Source organism: Aspergillus ochraceoroseus, assembly GCF_002846915.1.
Source record: "Aspergillus ochraceoroseus IBT 24754 chromosome Unknown P175scaffold_2, whole genome shotgun sequence".
Taxonomy (NCBI): Eukaryota; Fungi; Ascomycota; class Eurotiomycetes; order Eurotiales; family Aspergillaceae; genus Aspergillus; species Aspergillus ochraceoroseus.
Genome location: NW_024468477.1, coordinates 2,335,328 through 2,353,735, shown reverse-complemented (window position 1 = coordinate 2,353,735; position 18,408 = coordinate 2,335,328). Strand labels below are relative to the sequence as shown.

General features: G+C 48.1%; 6 protein-coding genes across 6 annotated transcripts; 3 read left to right on the top strand and 3 right to left on the bottom strand.

The window, feature by feature from the left end:
* Positions 1 to 183: 183 nt before the first annotated feature.
* P175DRAFT_0152030 (uncharacterized protein) lies at positions 184 to 2,361 on the top strand. The gene is made up of 4 exons (XM_040892452.1): positions 184 to 539; positions 593 to 775; positions 846 to 1,637; positions 1,745 to 2,361. Exons 1-4 carry the CDS (start codon positions 477 to 479, stop codon positions 1,886 to 1,888), a joined length of 1,182 nt encoding a protein of 393 aa, XP_040754337.1. The 5' UTR covers positions 184 to 476; the 3' UTR covers positions 1,889 to 2,361.
* Positions 2,362 to 2,582: 221 nt separating this feature from the next.
* Positions 2,583 to 4,226, bottom strand: P175DRAFT_0499495 (autophagy-related protein 27). Its single transcript, XM_040896747.1, has 3 exons — positions 3,671 to 4,226; positions 3,020 to 3,521; positions 2,583 to 2,925 (listed from the first exon to the last, which is right to left on the bottom strand). The coding sequence occupies exons 1-3, from the start codon at positions 3,930 to 3,932 to the stop codon at positions 2,730 to 2,732; spliced, it is 960 nt and encodes a 319-aa protein (XP_040754336.1). The 5' UTR covers positions 3,933 to 4,226; the 3' UTR covers positions 2,583 to 2,729.
* A 987-nt stretch (positions 4,227 to 5,213) lies between these two features.
* On the top strand, positions 5,214 to 6,026 carry P175DRAFT_0514924 (tubulin-binding prefolding complex subunit GIM3; the record flags this gene model as incomplete). Its single annotated transcript, XM_040898829.1, has 4 exons — positions 5,214 to 5,231; positions 5,336 to 5,470; positions 5,537 to 5,604; positions 5,670 to 6,026. 4 exons carry the CDS (start codon positions 5,214 to 5,216, stop codon positions 5,860 to 5,862), a joined length of 414 nt encoding a protein of 137 aa, XP_040754335.1. The 3' UTR covers positions 5,863 to 6,026.
* A 222-nt stretch (positions 6,027 to 6,248) lies between these two features.
* Positions 6,249 to 8,870, bottom strand: P175DRAFT_0530026 (transcription factor domain-containing protein; the record flags this gene model as incomplete). Its single annotated transcript, XM_040899747.1, has 5 exons — positions 6,249 to 7,350; positions 7,412 to 7,874; positions 7,922 to 8,184; positions 8,265 to 8,362; positions 8,415 to 8,870. 5 exons carry the CDS (start codon positions 8,868 to 8,870, stop codon positions 6,249 to 6,251), a joined length of 2,382 nt encoding a protein of 793 aa, XP_040754334.1.
* A 6,797-nt stretch (positions 8,871 to 15,667) lies between these two features.
* P175DRAFT_0432564 (proteasome assembly chaperone 4 family protein) lies at positions 15,668 to 16,302 on the bottom strand (the record flags this gene model as incomplete). The annotated part of the gene is made up of 2 exons (XM_040893547.1): positions 15,668 to 15,901; positions 16,057 to 16,302. The coding sequence occupies 2 exons, from the start codon at positions 16,300 to 16,302 to the stop codon at positions 15,668 to 15,670; spliced, it is 480 nt and encodes a 159-aa protein (XP_040754333.1).
* Positions 16,303 to 16,827: 525 nt separating this feature from the next.
* On the top strand, positions 16,828 to 18,408 carry P175DRAFT_0499490 (carnosine N-methyltransferase family protein). The gene has a single exon (XM_040896746.1). It carries the CDS (start codon positions 17,025 to 17,027, stop codon positions 18,072 to 18,074), a length of 1,050 nt encoding a protein of 349 aa, XP_040754332.1. The 5' UTR covers positions 16,828 to 17,024; the 3' UTR covers positions 18,075 to 18,408.

Below are 18,408 nucleotides of genomic sequence, written 5' to 3'. Positions count from 1 at the left end.
CTTTTTTCTCCTGACGATTTTATTAAATATATATTTTTGGTCGTGACTCGGCCAAACTCAAACGCGAAGTGATCGTTAACTCTCCTCCATATATATACTTCTTCTTTCCCCTCTTCTGCCCTCATCTTTCCTGCTTCCTATTTATTTTTCTCATCCCCTGTCCACATCTTTCCAAAGACTGGATACTGGATAGCTGCTGCTACTTGAATTCTTTGGCTTCGAAAACTCTCGTCTCCTTCTACATTTACTTCCACATTCCTCCCTACCGGAATCTCTTTCCGTACTGCCCTCGCGACAAGTATCTGCTACCAGTACCTGGATAGCGATCGATAAACTAACAAGAAACATTCAGAGTAAAAATCAGTAGCTTCGCCGGCGGTGCAATTCCCTGGTAGATAGTGAACGGTTGGCTCGAGAAAACACAGTTCATACGATTCAACTTGCCCATAGATTGAAACTCTTCTTTGTCTCTCGAAATGTCTCAGAAACCGATTTTTGTCGCTACTCACCCTCGCGCTTGTTCGACGGCCTTTGAACGGGTATCCTCATGCGATATCTGTTACTGTCAAGGTCGACCTGCTGACATTTCCAGATCTTCATGACTCAACGGGATACAATCCAGTGTATCCATGAACCATTCGGAGATGCCTTTTACTATGGTCCTGAGAGACTCTCTGACAGATATGAAGCCGATGAGCAGGGTCGTTGGGAGAGCGGCTTCAGCCAGTCCACTTTCCTCACTGTGTTGCAAAGAATCGAGCGCGAAGCTTCAGAGGTTGGTTTATCCCGGGACAGTTTTTACCATTTTTACTGCAAGTATTGACTTGAAATTGAACCCTGGACAGGGCAAGCGCATCTTCATCAAAGACATCCTCCACTATCTCCTCCCCCCCAACGCAAACCCAGCCAGCATTGCCCCGTCTCTTAATCGGATTAAGCGCGGCGTAGGAACAGAAACCACAAAGGCTGTCGACCCCGGGGCCGTTGGCAGTGGTGCTGTCAGTAGCACCACTGCCAACGGCCATCTCCCCGAGGTCGCGGGCGGCATCACTAACGGAGTGAAGCTCAAAAAGGCTACATCCACGACTAAGGCACCCTATCCGTACGACACGGAGAGTGAAGCCAAAAATCCCACCGTTGTGCCTAAGGATGTGCTCTCCCTCTTCCATTTCGCCTTCCTCATCCGGGACCCCCACTACAGCGTGCCATCTTATTACCGCTGCACCGTGCCCCCCCTGGACAAAGTCACAGGGTTCTCCTATTACGACCCCGCCGAGGCTGGGTACGACGAGATGCGCCGGTTCTTTGACTATCTGCTCGCGGAGCGAATGGTTGGACCGCACATCGCAACGAGGGAACAGGATGCTGACGAGCTGGTGGACACCACCCGCAAGCCTGTGGGCCTGCCAAATGGTGATCTGGGCGTCGAGATCTGTCTTATCGATGCGGACGACATGCTCGACAACCCCGCCGCCATGATTGAGGCGTTTTGCCGCAGTGTCGGACTCGAGTATACCCCGGATATGTTGATCTGGGACAACGAGACTGCCCACACCTACGCACGAGAGGCGTTTGAGAAGTGGAGGGGCTTCCACAACGACGCCATCGAATCCAAGCGCCTCACAGCAAGAACCCACGTATGTAACCCCCCCCCCTTTTTTTTTTCTTTCTGGTTTTCCCCTAGTCTGGCATGTAGTACATATGAAGGAAGCAAGCCCGGCTGATCGAAAATGCCAATCAACAGCCCCGTGCCCTCAAAACAGAAGCCGAGTTCGACGCCGAGTGGCGTGAAAAGTACGGCCCCGAAGGCGCCGCCCTAATCCGAAAGACCGTCGACGCAAACATGGCGGACTACCTGTACCTCAAGCAGTTTGCCATGAAGGTGTAATCCCACCGGGACAGACAACCAAAGCAACGTGAAAGAGGACAGAACGAGCAGTTAGGAGGAAGAGTCCGCTATTGAAGTGCTTGAAATTGATATCGCCCCCGCGGCACTTGAAGTTGAGATATGATATGATTAGTAGTGAATATAAATCTGCCCTGGTCGATGAGGAGGAGATAGTAGCTCCGAGCATGCAATTTCCGAGACAGCTTGAGTCAGGTTTGTTGAATTGTTACGAATTTCCTTTATGTGGCTGTTGTTCCTGTTCGTTTTCCTTTTGAGTTTGTTCGTCGTGCCGTCCGTATAACTTTTGTTTACCCGGCCGGCATCTGAACCCCGCTGCATGTTTATTGTTTTTCGAATGGAGGGAGAATGTACCTACCTAAGTCTATAGCCTGCCTAGCTCTGGACTCTGATGGACTAACTCACTAATTCCTCTAACCCATTGCCTGGGATTAAAGAAGTCGCCTATATATCCGGAAATGCAACGCGAGGAGAGGGAGGAAGGAATGAATCCTGAGTTGATCTGGAAGTATATAGACTAGTATCCTATCCTACCGAGGTATATATCAGCCCGTTCAAGGTGCAAAAAAGCGTAAAAGTCTCAAGAGAAAGGCAACGTTAAACCAACCCCAACACGGTCAAGCCGGCTATCATTCCATCGTACAAGAAAAACAAGAAAAAAAAAAAAAAAAAAAAAGCAAACACAAGAGGGAGGAAGACAAGAGGAAAATATCCAACAGCCAACAAATGCAAATTCCGATTCGAATGCAGATAGACAAGACTTTCAAGCAAGTCTTTCCGGAAATGTAGGTAGAACAAGAAAAAGGGAAGAAAAAGAATTTGCTTATACAGCGCTATAGCCCCCTCTCGACCCTGCCCCTTGAAGAGTGTTCCCAACCCGGCGCAGCCAGTCTTGGAAAAGATACGGAATGTCGCGGATCGTGTCGCCATGTGGAAGGAGGTCCCATCCACGGGCTCCATAGCGGTTGTAGTTGAGCCACGAGCCGAAGATGAGGTATGCCGCTGCGCAGAGGAAGAAACTACACAACGTGAGCAAGTCAGCCACTGTCTCTTGGGGGAAAGTGCGAGGGAGGGGGACCCCGGGCGAGGGGATTAGAAAGAGAACGAACTCACATGATAATCAACCAGGTAAAAACCCCCCAGTGACTAGAGGAATCTTGGTCCCTATTCTTCACGTAATCATCACAAGCATAGCGCGTCTTCCAGCTCAAACTCAACACATAGGAATCATCATCGGAAGGCCCCCAGCTCTTAAACTGTAGACTACTGTCCGGATTCGACCCGTCCTCTGGCGAGGGCTGGTCACTCTCCCCTTCATCACGGATCCGGAGCAACCGGCTTATGTCCGCGGCATCGAGACCCTCTAGTCCCGACCGGCCAGGATCGCACTGGAACTCAATGACGGCGCCCGCACTCTTTTTCTTCTGTTGCTCGTCGGTGTACTCGCCTCCGCCAAGCTTCACTTGGAGTCCCTCGCGCTCAGAATCCAGCGTTTTCAACCGTGTGATCTCGGGGTCCTTCGCGCCGCCGCCCATATGATCTAATCCGACGATGGGGAATGCGTGGCTGGTTTCTTCGCTGCCGTTGATGGGGTGTCTGTACTGGTATCCGCAGACTATGGTGGCATTAGTTTTTTTTTTTTTTTTTTTTTTTTTTTTTTTTTTTTTTTTCAAGCTCCAGCTCTCTGTCAGATAAGGGGTGTTCGTATATGATGATGCCTTTTTGTAGTGGGCTGGATGAGAGATGGATGGAATGTAGACGTACTATTCTTTGAAGTCGGACATTTCAGCCCCCCGCGAATGGCCTTCCCCCCGAGGATATTGCAGATGTTTAGGACATATGTGGTGTTGACGGTGAATTCGTCGGTCGTGTCGACGTGGTATAGTGAGTGTGCTCCGCCCAGCGGACTGAGGTCGTACTTGTAGCCGTCTTTATTGATCTGTGCACAGTCGAAGGTGACTGCGGCAGCGAGGGTGGGAAGGAGGGCGGCGGCCGAGGAAACGAGGGAAACGGAGGATATTCGCATCGTGTGGGATGTCTCGGGGGTAGAGGAAATAAGGATATGACGATGCGAAATGGAGAGAGGAGGAGAAGGAGCGGAAAGAAGGATTCGGAGCTAGTAAAGGAGCTGCTTGGATATAAGACGATGACGGAGATTGCTGGTAGGCGGTGATCGACGGGGCCCAGCCTAGAACAGTAGCAGGACACGGACACAGACACAGACACTAGGGCAGATCACGGTGGAAGGGCGGATGATCTGGGGATGCTGGAAAGAGTGTGAAAGAATTAAGAGCTGGGTTTATGAAAAGGGAGAGGATGGATTGTTGAAGTGTGGTGGCTGGTGGAACAAAAAAAACAGGGTGGAGTTGTATTTCCGAGGTTGAGATAATAATGCCTCACCTCACAACTGACTTGATTTACAACACTTGTGCAATATATTAAAAGAAAACTTCTCTAGTATTTCACACCAAAAGTATCTGGTAAGTTAGGAGAAGTAATAAAGTGTAGGAAGTACTAAATAGAATTGACCATAAGACAAAGTAGTTCTCACTAGTTAAAGAAGCTTTGCATCTCTCTTCCAGGGTTGAGCTATATCTATCTATAGTTAAACGAAGGTACTACTATGCAAGTAATCTAGAGTACTAACTTTCTCCAACCTTTCTACAACATAGTCTTTATTTTGTGCTATGTCTTCAGGTAACAAAATTATTCCAGTTAACCACTCTTTATAGGTCCTAACTCTCATGTTATGGGCCATGGCCACTCCATAAACCTTAGGTAACTGACTAGTTAAGTTCTTTTTATGTTGATTAGTTAGTAGGACCTGCTGCTGCTCATAACTTAGGTACCGACTCCGTACCTAGGTACATAGTTATTAGTAGTCTCTCGAGCGCTATAGTTACCCCGCGGTGCCGCCTTGATAATGTTGACCGGTCAACCCCAATTATTTCACAATTTCAGTATACTGAAATAAATCACCTAGTTTCAAAGAAATTAATTGCTTCTATCACCACTTCCATCGAAGCCATATTTAACGAGACATATAAGTACCTAGTTAGTTGTTGTTGAAGGTAGTACATAAGTACTCTCTGCCAGCGAGGAAAACCCAGGCGGTGGGGACCGCGCGTCAGGTGATTGATCATCGAGGGTATCGAGGCAGTTTTTGATATAGCACTGCATCAACTTCACTTCACTGCTTCTTTTCTTCTTCTTCTTCTTCTTCTTCTTCTACTTTCTTCTTCTTCTACTTTCTTCTTCTATCTATTTATACCCCTTTAATACAATCCCCGATCAACCTCGAAACAAAATGATGCAACATCGCATGGTACATTCCCTCCCCCCCCCACCCAAACCCCAATCCAAAAAAAAAAAAAAAACTAAAACAGAAGGGGGAAAAAAAAAAAAATAAATAATAATAATAAATAAAAGCTCTCCAAAGAAGACGAAGCCACAATCGGCACAGAAGACAATGAAGTCCGCCGCGAGGACCAGGAAAAGATTAACCGGTTTAGTCGACTTCATCAGCGCGAAGCGACACTGGAGGAGTTGTTGAAGGGGAAGCAGGTATTTGTTTTTTCTTTTCATGGATGAAGACAGACTAATAAAGGATGAAAAAAAAAAAAAAAATAGAAGGATAAAGAAGATCTTGAGGAGATCTCAACAGAACTGGAATTGGCTGATGAAGATGAATTGGTTCCGTATGTATCCATCTATCCATCTATCCATCTTATAAGACGAAAAAAAAAAAAAGCTAACGGATCAGATACAAAATCGGAGACTCTTTCGTTCGTCTTCCCCTGGAAGAAGCCCAGGCGCTTCTTTCCGCGTCAACGGAGAAGATCGATGCCGAGGTGGCCAAGTTGGAGGATGGACTAAGCGATCTGCGCGATGAGATGCAGCAGTTGAAGGTTGCTTTGTATGCTCGCTTCGGACGGAGTATCAATCTGGAAACTTAGATCCATCCGAGTTACTACCAGTGTCCCCTGAAACGCATTCTACCAGAATGTAAACCAAATAGACGCTTGAGGAGTTTTTGATTATTATGCTATGTACAGATCTAAAATTGATCTTTGGTGGTATCCCTACACCAAGCGGGACCGTTATACAAGGCTGTAAACAGCAGGCCAAACGTAATGCTAAATCGTAACCGTAATCTCATTTCACATACCTAGAACCCCCCGCGGCGGAGGGCAAAAAAAAAAAAAAAAGAATATATAAGAATAAAAAAGTTCAGCAGCAAAATACGAGTTAGACCCGTTGTGGAGCCTGGCTCTGCTCTAATCCGGTAGAGAGGCAGAATCCAATCGGATATTAGGCCAAAAAGTCTGCACTCAAGCCAAAATTAGATAATGCTAGCTATCGTCATTCGGGAATGCGATGAACTCGATTGAATGGGTACCGAATCTGGACTCCCCGTGGCGGATTCGCTGGCGGGATACGATGGTTCTGCTGGTTGTGGAAGATGTTGAGCGTCCCGTTGCTGCTGCTGCTGCTTCTCTTTCTCATTCACAAGGTATTGGAGCGTTCGTTCGATCCATTCCCAGCCTTCCCAGCGGTCAGGGTCTTCAGCAGACCCACCAGGCCCGATGCCTGAATGGGCTGGGCTATCTAACCGAGAGGACATCATCTCCTCTAATTGGGAGCCGGTCTCGCTACCGTCCCAAACCCAGCTACCACTGCCTGCGCCTTGCATATCCCCAGACACATAAGCAATCATCTCTTCATCACGCTCGAGATCCACAGATTCATTACGGCGTAATCGATCCAGCAAGCTTTTCAAAAAGAAAGCCGTGTAGCGTCCACAAGCGTTATTAGCCACGCGCGACTCGCCAATCGCAGCACTCGCTTGAACGCATACCAAGGCTGCAGCAAATTCCTGGCGGAAAAGCAGTAGGAGCACGCAACGCCAGAGGTGACTACATAAGATAGTGCCTCCCGATGTGGTAAATAACGTGCGCCAGCCATCATTTCCAGAGTCATGGGAGGGTTGCATACATCGCATGAGCAACCGGGCAGTCTCCTGGCATACAGAAACGGAGTAATCAAGCGCTGCTGATCGAACATCAACAGGACAAAATGGGGAGATATTATGACGATGGAGGATGAGGCGGGCGTTTTGAAGGTAGATAATTGGCGCGAGGGTTCGAGGGTCAAGAAATTGGTCAGAATTAGGGTGGTATTGTTCAGGAAAGGTGGCGAGGCACGCATTGAAATGCCGTTCAAAGGTATCGAGAGTCGCGGGGCTGATTGTCGTGCTCCTTAGCGTACGGGTCAATTGACCGATCGACCGGACTACATGTATTGTGGCAAGGAGTGACGTCGTCTGTTGAGTCTCAGGGACGCATTTATCCGAAATTAATTGCTCGTCAATAGGGCACGGGAGTCCAATGTCGCAGTCCTGGTCGTTGATGAGGACCGGTTTCCCCGTCTCCAAAGCCAAAAGCCTAAACCCCCCCGTTAGTATTGGAGAATAACGATTTGCCGGAGGTCTAATCCGCCACAAACCTATCCCAGGTGTACATTCCCCACCACACACGTTTTCGCATTTCCCACTCTAATGCGGGCCATGGTCCGGAATCCAAATGCAACCCAATCTCCTGAGCGACTCTTACCGCAGACCCATTCCACACCCAGCTAGCCGATTTTGAGTTGACTTCGTAGAGAAAAATGCTGACCAACAAGGCGGCCCGCGCCTGGTCCAGCGTGAAACTGTCCTGCCAGACATCGATTACCCCACAAGATATCCTCACAAATTCTTTCCCCATCTCTTCCCGATTAGGACCTAGGGTATACAGAGTACCGCATGCGAAGACAGCAAATAAAACGGCGGCCCATTCGCGAGGAGCCCCTAAGAGGGAGCCTGCTTGGTAAACCTCCTCGTATTCCGCGAGAAAAGTCGGCCAGTGGATGACCGGGAACGTAGAGTGAAGATGGGAATAATACTGGTTGAGGAGATGGCCGGTGACGTCTTTCGGGGGAGGGGTGGAGGGTCTGCAGTGAGTAATGATTTCGGACCAGGTTGCCGATATGGTGTAGGAACCTTCCAGATTCCCCTTCCATAGTTCCGTAGGTTCGCTCTGGCATCGGCTAGATCCTGTTGAACAGGAGCCTTTTGTCGGCGCGAGGGTCTGTCGCTAATGTCCGGCAGCTTCAACTGAGGCTGTCCCGCTCCATCAACCTCTATATCCATCAGGTTGTCCGATCTCAAGATTCCCGATCGTAGTTGTTGGAGTTGTTGCTTGGTGGTCAAGAGCTGTTTTTCTAGGTCTTGGACTTGCCTACAATCGAATCAGAATGAAAAAAAAAAAAAAAAAAAAAAAATTCTCCATAAAATCATCGAAACGCGCGCGGTACGAACTTGATAGAAGACATGCGCCTGTTGGTTTCCTTGGTAAACTGGCAGCGGACCTTGCGGTTTGTGCATTCTGTGCAACTAGCGGACTCAGAGGCATCGCACTAAGCGGAGTTAACCAGCAGATTAGGAACAGGGGGATTCAAGTCTTGGTACCTTGACCTTGCGCTCACGACATGCATCACAGCTAGGGTCTTTCCTTCTCTGGCGATATGCCCTCTTCTGTTGCAGAGGCTGCGATTGCTGTTGCTGCCCTACACCACCATTGTGGCGTAGAAACCCCGCCGTACCTGTCCCGGAGCCATTGATCGGAGGTGCATCCGGGAGGATGGCGGTGCCTCCTTCCGCTGGGGAACTGCTGGACTCATAAGAACGGGGGTACGGCGCGGGAGGCGTCACCATCGGGGGTGGAGGATGTTGAGGCTGCGGCTGTAGAATATGAGCCATTGTCAATCCGCTGCCAGGCCTCGTTGGGGGAGCAGAAAGAAGGGCCCCAGGTGGCGGGCCAAGGTGGAAAGGACCCGAGGACGTAACCGACTGCACCGGAGGTAGCTCATATGGAGCGCCTGGTGGGGTTTGGTTAGTCGACGAGTGATAATAATGCGTATGCATCGCGATACACCAAGCGCAACCTCATAGGAGAAGGAAAGTGCAAGTGGGAGAGAGTGGTTTTCGGAAGCGATAAGAACAGGTTCGACAGAGGAAACCTTGGAGACCAAGCAGGAATCCCCACCTCAAGGAATGACGAGGGAAGCTTCTTCCTCCAACGGAACAGGGGAAGAAATATCCAAAGGATAATAGGAAACAAGGAGAGTTCGACCCAAAAGGCGCCAGGACCCAAATTCGCCCTCGGGTGGCGACGACGGAACAGCGAATGGGGATACAGTAGCAGCTCGCGACAGAGGCCTATCAAGCAACCAGGGACCCCAAGATAATTAAATTAAAGTTAGGTTGAATGTCGGCACGCTTGACATTCACGGGTGGGGACTGACTGAAGCTAGTTGAGGTGGTGGGCAAGTTTGAAGAGTTAGATGACGCTGTTGAAGCCATGCAGGAAATCCACTCCACCCACGAGTTCCCGGAATGAAGAGCCGTCCAGGGGCCAGGACCACAGGCTGAGAGAAAGTTTGAATGAGGAAGGAGAGGGGGAGGATTTAGATTGTTGTTTAATTAGTAGAACTGGGAAAGTTTTTTCGGAAGAGGGGGGGGGGGGGGTGGTGGTTGTGGTTTGGTGGTGGATTTGGTGCTGAAGGAGGCGCGGGAGGGGCGACAGAGAAGATATGAATACGGAAACCAATGGGGGCGATAAATTTTTGCGAAGAGAAGGAAAAGGAGGGAGGAAGAGCAAAGAAGGAGCGACAGTATAAATGAGGTCGAGGGGGATGCGAAATTCAGACAATTGTGAAGAGAATGATGGAGGAGGAGCAGTAGGAAGTAGTAGTTGAGTGATTAGAGCCGACGACAAGACGATTGGAACGCAGCACAGTAATATAGAATGAGAATGAGAATCGGAGGGTTGATGGTAGAAGGGATAGTCGGTATCTTCTTCAGTTCTTGTATTATTATTTTGTCGAGGAGAAGTGAAGATATACAGAACCAGAGGTTGTGACAACTACCGATGAGAGGAAAAGAGAGAAAAGAGAGAGAGAGAGAAAAAGAGAGAAATAAAATCCAACCCAAAAATCATTCAGAAAAATCAAACTAAAAATGAAATCAAATCAGAAATCAAATAAGACGAAAATTGTCTTCTATCCGCCCAGATTTATTAGGATTAGTATTATTATTCCACCAAAATAATCCTCACTAATAATAAGACTTTCTTGTTCTTCTTTTTACAGGTAATAGTAATCATCCGAAGAAAATATCCACGTACTTTTCCGGATAGCAAACTAGCATTTTTCAGCGAGAGTATAGAACTGGCCAAAAAGAAGCAGAAAAAGGAAAAAAAAAAAAAAAAAAAAAAAAAAAAAAAAGGAAAAGAATGGAAAACACATGGTCAAAAACCAGAATCCACCCAGCCTGCGTCTTCTCTAAAAGAGTCAGTCAATCAGCTTGTCCAGTCAGGGTCCTGAACTCCTCCCAAGGTCCAGGAAACGATTCCGAGAGTTCTCGGCTGACCCCGGTTAGTAGAAAACATGGCTGAAACGACGCAGGACAGGACGAGCAGAATAATCTACATGTCTTTAGGGATCTTTTTGAAATATCAGGAGCTGAATTCTGTCCCTTAGGCTAGGTCTCTACTATGTACAATCAAGAAAGGCCAACTCGTCGAATATAAAATCCGAATAGGAATACTACAAAGTAACTCCATCGTTTCACAAAATCCTCTCTTGCATTGAAGTATAAATGCTTATTTGAGTAATCAAACTCTTTTCTCCGCTGTAGAGCAACCCAGCAAATACTCCGTTCCTGTATACTTTCTTTTGTCAGAACCCATCATCGCCTCGAGATCACACCTCAAAGTTACCGGGTAACGTTAGAAGCATCCCAAGATCGGCAGTGGCAGTGTCTGCCCTGGGATCAACGAGCATGTCGTTCGTTCCCTTCCTACCTACCAGCATTTGGGTCCACTGCTTTGGCCCACCACGAGTCTTCTGAGTCTACTCCGTACCTACGGAGTACTAGAATCGTAAACGACCAAGATTGTCCGGAGTTTGTTCTCGCGGCTCAAGCCTCAAGCAAGCTGCCGACAAGGATGCGTGAAATGTGGAGGATGGTTATGCAATTTTGATAACTGTGATGGGGAACAATAAAACCGTAGTATGGCATCCGCGTAGCACAGTCTGTCGGGATATTGTTTATAATTAGAACAAATCAAATCTTGCATATCTTCATTCATAGATTTTACTACTGCCTTCGATTGAGTGCAGAGAATGTTGGTCAAGCCCTGACACCAATTACTCTATGCATATGCTATCTACCTAGGTAGTTACTAGTATCTATATTTGAAAAACACAGCCAACCCGAAGAAGACCCATTCTTCAACAACACCGAGAGAATTGATGGACGATCGCCTCTCGGCATCCTTCCCTCGGTTGGCGATTGAACGGACCATATGGAAATGAACCTGCAAATTAACTATTGACTCAAAGCTATTAAGCTAACCGGTGGATCGGATGGCACCCTACGGAGTACTCACAACTTACTCGGTGGAAAAGATCCGTGGTGGACCATGATGGAGAGTTGAGGAGAGGAAAAGGGAGGGAGACTATAATCCCCGCTCCCAATACGGGATGACTGGGCTGTGGTTGAATCGGACGAAACTCAACAGTCGTCGTTGTGTTCCCCAGAGGTTTTATAATTTTTGGTTAGTTACTTTAGTTAGTTAGTTAACTAACTCCCGTTATTCAATTAGTAATTCTTTTTTTTTTCCCTCCGGATTTCGCCCGAACTACTCTGTACCGAGCACCTCTTTTATGCTTGATTGCCTACGGAGTATACCTAGTATCTCGAAGGGGCACCCCCTTCATGAAAAAAAAAAAAATCTTTCTACCTACTTTGTACTCGTGGCGGTGTCGATCAAAAGAGCATGCTAACTAAGGTTCCTCCCTTGATGCATTTGCTTTCGGTCTGGACCACCCGGCATTACGGAGTAGATCCCTATGTAATAGTTTCTGATCGAGCGCGCGCACATGTACTCCGTAGCTAGCGAGCGGAGATTGGCGGGGCGTGGATTTCAGACTCAACCTCGTCGTACGCCTCCACTCAACAAGAAAGAAAGCAGGGAGAGGCCAATTTTTTTTTTTTTTAATCTCCGCCTCGAGAAAGCATGGCACACCGTCTGATGTCTGATACAACAAAGACACTGTCACCTCGATAATTAAAAATGGAAGTGGAAAATATCTCCTCCGCCACAGCGGGTCAAACCAGCGGTCAACTAAGACGAAACGGGCGGTGCGAGGAGGAGGGAGCGGCTCGAGGTGAATACCGGAGTAACTGCCGTAAGATTAAATGATTACATAGGACAATGTTGTTGGCAACATGGCTCCTCCTCCTTCCCCTTGGGTCGTGATAACTTATTGTTCTTGCGTTAGCCTGTTGCAAGATGCGCCAGGACTCATCAATCAGGGCCCGGCCCCATCGTGTGCTCACCTCGCTCGTAACGCGACGGAAGCATGCCGACGATGATGCCACCAGGGTCATCCTTGGAGATTTCTACATCTCCTATCAGCCTCCGGAGTACTCCGTCCTGTCGACTAAATGATCGAAACATCGGTTCATCTGCAGGAAAGCCAGACACATCTCTTCGACAGAGTACGACGGTGGGTTTAGGAACCAGGCTAGACTGCCCAGTTCCCCGCACCGGCTGGACTCGCTGGCTGTGATTAGATACTAGATAGATAGCAAGGTTAGAGTTAACTAACTATCCTTCTGGTCACACTGCTGATCTATCACGGCAAATGCCCGATAATAACCTCTCTGCACCAGTCATCGCTCTCTCTGCTCCCCCCAGCGCGGAGTCGACTTGCCTTGCGTGATAAAGAAACAGAGCACACACCTTTAGTGGCATGTTAACCGTTTTTTCTTCTTCTTCTTCTTCTTCTTCTTCTAGCTCCTGCTGCTCGAAATTGGATTGAACTCACATGACTCGCACGGATAGCAATCTATACAAGTTCCCAGTATCCACATCCGCCCAAGTTTTACTACGGAGTTATAATGTAACATGTAGATGCGTATTTAGCCTCACTCACCAGGTCACAATCTACCCGAGATCTCAACCCAAAAAAAAAAAAAAAAAAAAAAAAGCCCCCTGGATGCGGATTGGTAGAATAGGCAATCGTATCCCACGACCACGATAACCCGAAACATTTACACGCGACGGCTGGTTCAGGATTTTTAGACCTTCCAACTACAGACCATAGAGCTCTAATCTCAACGCCAAGGAGGAGACCAACAAAGAATGTTCCTAAGTTAGAGTACACTCCACAGCCTACCTGCCTGAATATGCTTTAGTTGGTTGTAGTGCAGCCATCGGATCGCTTTCCAGCTATAGCTCGTCGAGGTCAAGTCCGGCGTCATTTCGGAGTTTCCAAAGTTAGAACTGGCAATTTCACCCTTACCCCGTTCCATTTCCCTCCCGCCATCCTTGTGGGTTGTGTGGGAAAACGGCTGAACCATACCTAACCTACCAAATGAGATGAGATGTCTTGGTTGTTGACGCACTACAGTCTGGAGGTGATGAATAGCGCACGGTAGATTATTGGTCAACCATAAATTGGCACTGTTTGGTTTTTTAAGTTGCACATAGAGTATGATTACAGTAGATATTGTTCCTGGTCTTTGTAGTTGAGAGCAAACCAGAACAATATACGATATAGCATCGGTAGATGTGAAGGTGAAGGAAAGAGAAAGAGACAGGGGGAATGTTCCTATCGGTTATACTTGCTCGATCTTTATTTTTATTTTTATTTTTCACCACTAACTAAATCCTGGGGGGTCAGCCATGACGAGGATTGCAGCAAGATCGGAATAATAACAATAAGAATAGCATGCAGTAGGATTCCCTAGACGGGGTAAGGTAGTACCTAGGGTACCTACTGGAATCCAGTTACCTAGAGGCTAGCCCATGGGCAAGAGGAAGGGTCTATCTTCTGTTCGTATTCATTCCCCCTCCTCGTCTCCTGAGTCCTGTCAGCCCAATTATGTAGTTACATGATGTTGGACATCGCTTAGAGAGATGCGTCCACGTGGGTCATGCATTGACCTGCTTTCCCGGTCTTGTCCCGATGGTTTTGGACGAATCGAATCGAATCGACTCGGATTTCTGTTGTACGGAGGACTAGAGTACCTAGGTACCTAGGTAGATTCGTAGGTATTATTCGGACGTTGCGAGTTTTGTTCGAATCATGGCAATAGATCAACTTGTATTCTTTCTCTTTCTTCTTCATGATATATATACTCTGTATAAATAAATAAAGATATAGATATATATCCCAGGAATTCCTCCAAGACAATCATGACTCGGGTTGGAGCTAAATATGCGATCCTGAGCCGAGCCGAGCATCGTAATTGAGATTCCGAGTACACTGCAGTGACTGCACAGACTTCAGTCCTCAACAACTTTTAATTTATGCCCATCTTACCTTGTAGATTACCCGAGCTTCCGTTCCGCTCACCGTGAAATTTCCAGTCCAATGGATTCCATTCAGTGACATTCTGATTCTCCACTTCAGATCCCAAAACCTTCCTTCGGAATGTTTTCCGGTCCTCACATCTCTCTCTTCTTTCAGTATCCTGGTACTACTAGTACTCCTTTTCTCTCGTTTTATTTCCTTGTTCCGGCTATAAGTAAGCCGTACGGAGTACGCAGCAACTAACCAACTGACTAGTCGACGAACTAAAATGTGGTAGATTGCTTCACCAACCAACCCCCTTCGGATCCGCGGTTTCCAACAGGGCTGTGTTTCAAACCACGATGATTGATTGCACAATGCACAGGTATCGCAGGCTCGCAGCCCATGCCCCCTTTGGGTTCTTGTTATGCAAGATACCCCCGTCCGTCCAACCGGAGTTCATGGCTCCCAACGCTAAGTCTGAATAGAGTACAAGGCCCATCTTCGGAAGTTCGGGATATCGTCATTGGGGTAGAAAACGCCCAAGGGTAGTGGGAAGATGCACCGAGATTAATTACGCTTCTCTTTGTTCTGCTGCTACTGCGCTGGGGACCGCGTGGCATGGTGTACCTTATACGAAGGACTACGAAGTCGTATCTCTCTGTTATTCGTAACCGTCTGGACTATCTGGTGATGGTCTGCTTCTTCTTTTTTTTTTCTTTTCCGGCGGCTAAAGTTCCCGTGGAATATCTACAGTAGTATCTTGACTCTTTTGAAGCTAAGGCTCGGGAATCACTACCCATATAGTACCTGCGCACGTACACTTTAGACTCGACCTCCTTTTGTCTCTTCGCCCCGTTAGATGGTCGTCTGAATTGCTTCTTCCAGTAGTTTGCTCCTGTTGGCACGTTGGGATCGACTCTGACCGAGTTCTTTTGCCCCCTAATCGTCCCAGAATCATCCCAAGACTGCACCCACGGAATAACCGGGATATTGTCACATCGGCAATTATCTCTCTACCTACTAGTTACCTAGGCTTAATTTACTCTGTACTCTGTCCTTCGGAGTCTGTACTCATATCAACGGTGAACGATGACTCCCCATGCATTACTCGCCATCGGTAAATGAAAGAAATCATTGGACGGACAAGATTAAGATTCCCGAACTTCTCTTCCACTGTGAAGTAGTTACGCACCAGAGTCAGGAATAAAACAAACCCAGCAAAAAATGAAAAGAAAAAAAAAAAAAAAACAATTCAACGCAACGAACACGGAATCCAACCGAATCTCCCCAAGCCATTCCTATCGCCCATCTTAATTAACCACATAATCATAGAGTACTCCGTACTCCGCTTGTTTATCTCTTTTGTTTCTTCTCATTCCATTTCGCCATAACGCCGTCCACAATCTTACTTAGCCCGTCCATCTCCTCATCGACCATGAGCCCGAGAGCTTTCGGGTCAATGCTACACCCTACATACACGGGGGATCCCATGCGCCGCGCCAGGATTTTGGCTATTCGCGTCGCGTACTCCTCTGTTGAAGGGGTTGTGTACAGAGTCGTAGATATCGTAGAGCGGGGAGAGGTGCGCTATGTGAAAAAAAAAAAAAAAAAAAAATACATTAATCAGTAAAATAATATCAGCATCTCGGAATGTACTACAGAGCTACTAGTAGATATCTAGTAGTGATCCAAAAAGGGAAGAGGACATGAAAAAGGGGGGGGGGAAAAAAGAAAGAACGTACATCCGGCATGGCGTAGATAAAACTCCCCATCGATTTCACCGTCCCCGTGGAATCGCCCGGCGTGGAAGTAGCCAAGAACACCATAGTGCAGGTGTCCAGCACCGTCAGATGGACATGTGCTGTTGTATGGAGGGCTTTCGGAAGCGGGAATGATAGCTCTTGTGGCTGCACGGAGAGGGGGATGATGGGGATTTCGGGGATTTCCTGGGGCGGGATCGCGATCGTGGGTTGTTGGGCAGTGGACATATTGGTTTGTGCTATACTTGGATTATATGGGGAGAAAATAATTATAGTAGGAGAGGCAGGAGATTGATAATATTTCGGTTGCTTGGTTTGCATGTGCTGTTTGCGATGCAAGAGAGAAGGTCCAGTTCATCATGCTTCATTCAGGTCCTCTTCTTTTGTGTGTTCCCCCGCCAAACGGAGCGGGTCCGCCACCACCAGTGACACTCAGTCAACTTTCTAATATTTGGACACTTGATTCAGCAGTCCGGCTTTTGGTAACTATCTACAACTTTCATGTCTGATGGACGAGTCTGGGAGCTCTTTCTAGTCTAGGTATTTGTTTTTGTCCTCTACCGGATTGGCACGCGAGGTTGTCGATATGGCATCCGGAGCCCAACATCTCGACGAATCGGAGGACGCTCGTAGTTGGGCCGGGGATTTTGATCCCTTGGGAGATCCTGAAGAGCGCCGGGTGCTGTGTGCGGCTTTGGATTCATTTAGGTGCGTGAAGTGCGGTTGGCACGCAGGGAAAAAAAAAAAAAAAAAAAAAAAACGGGATTGAGAATTCAGTTTCTGGGTTATTTACAGCTAGATCTCTCACGGAGATGCAGATAGCTTGGTAAGGCGTTGAAAGGATGATATAGAAACTAACAATCTGCAGGCAGTATCGGAGAACCGCACATCTGAATACTACACATCGTCGACGCCAGGCTTTCTATGCACTACCGTCCGCTCACTGGCAGATGCTGGCAGAACCACCCTTCTCCATTCTGGATAACTTCAATCGCGTGGACGACGCCATCGACACGAACGCTGAGATTGTCGACGCCATCCTGGCGACAGGACTCTCGTCGTTCGGTCTACCCGCGAACCCTGACCCAGCAGACCCTCGTCAGAACTGGCATGGAGTCGCCACCTCTTCCGACGTCAACAAAGCACACTCTACAATCCGTCAGTTCTACCGAGACTGGAGCGCCGAAGGCCAGCCCGAGCGGGACGTATCCTATGTTCCTGTTCTGCAAACCCTCAAGACCGAGTTCGCCCAGAGACGAGACCTCGGAGAGGAGATCAAAGTTCTCGTCCCTGGAGCAGGGCTGGGGAGATTGGTGTTCGAAATCTGCCGCGCAGGATTCGCCGCAGAGGGTAATGAAATATCCTACCACCAGTTGCTGGCGAGTAGCTGGGTTCTGAATCACACACGCGGTCCCCAGCACCACGAGTTATATCCGTTTGCGCTGCACTTTTCCAATTTACTCTCGAGAGAGCAGCAGCTGCGCAAAGTCATGATCCCCGATGTGCACCCTGGGGCTACTATGCTCGAAGCTCAGGCGAACTCTACCATGCCTTTTGGCTCGATGAGCATGTCCGCTGCCGATTTTGTGGTCCTCTACAGCAACCCTTCCAACCGGGAGGTCTTCGATGCAGTCACTACCGTCTTCTTTATCGACACGGCCCCCAATCTCATCCGCTACATCGAGACGATTCGGCACTGTCTGAAACCGCGCGGTCTCTGGATCAACAATGGGCCTTTACTGTGGCATTTCGAGGACACCCAGCGTAGCCACAGCGGCAGTGATCCCGCATCGCACCAGGGGATTGGAGAGCCCGGTAGCGTGGAACTGACCGAAGAGGAAGTCTTTTGTCTCGTGGAACGGATGGGATTCAGCATTGAACAGCGCCAGTGCGTAGAGGAGAGAGCCGAGTGCGGTTATATCCAAGACTCGGAGAGCATGCTGCGACCTCTTTACCGACCCTCGCACTGGGTGGCACGCAAGAAGCCAGAACAAAAATGACCAAGCTGTATTTGGACTCAAAAAAGACCCAAAACAAGAAAGAACAATAAGTCAAATAATAGAAGTAGATAGCTTGGGATGGAGTCTGCCTTGTGGGATTGAGGGTATTAAATACAAGCATCCAGTGGTAACGGTATGTACAGTACAAGACATACCTAGATCGGCGATACAAACACATACTTCAGCCGCAGCAGACCAACAAAGAAAAACTGTCTGGGTTTGCAGGGCTTAGCAGAATAGAAATAGCCATAGGGGACTGTTAACGCCACACCCTGTATCGATCCAACCACACCCCTTCCCGATCATGCCACACCCCCTGACCTAATAATGCCAC

What these genes read in the sequence shown, in the direction of transcription:
- P175DRAFT_0152030 (XM_040892452.1), top strand. Translation starts at nt 477, where the DNA reads ATGTCTCAGAAACCGATTTTTGTCGCTACTCACCCTCGCGCTTGTTCG. An exon ending in TCGAGCGCGAAGCTTCAGAG is followed by an intron (nt 776 to 845) that starts GTTGGTTTATCC and finishes AACCCTGGACAG; the next exon opens with GGCAAGCGCATCTTCATCAA. An exon ending in GCCTCACAGCAAGAACCCAC is followed by an intron (nt 1,638 to 1,744) that starts GTATGTAACCCC and finishes GCCAATCAACAG; the next exon opens with CCCCGTGCCCTCAAAACAGA.
- P175DRAFT_0499495 (XM_040896747.1), bottom strand. Translation starts at nt 3,932, where the DNA reads ATGCGAATATCCTCCGTTTCCCTCGTTTCCTCGGCCGCCGCCCTCCTT. An exon ending in ATGTCCGACTTCAAAGAATA is followed by an intron (nt 3,522 to 3,670) that starts GTACGTCTACAT and finishes ATGCCACCATAG; the next exon opens with TCTGCGGATACCAGTACAGA. An exon ending in TTTACCTGGTTGATTATCAT is followed by an intron (nt 2,926 to 3,019) that starts GTGAGTTCGTTC and finishes CACGTTGTGTAG; the next exon opens with TTTCTTCCTCTGCGCAGCGG.
- P175DRAFT_0499490 (XM_040896746.1), top strand. Translation starts at nt 17,025, where the DNA reads ATGCTGGCAGAACCACCCTTCTCCATTCTGGATAACTTCAATCGCGTG.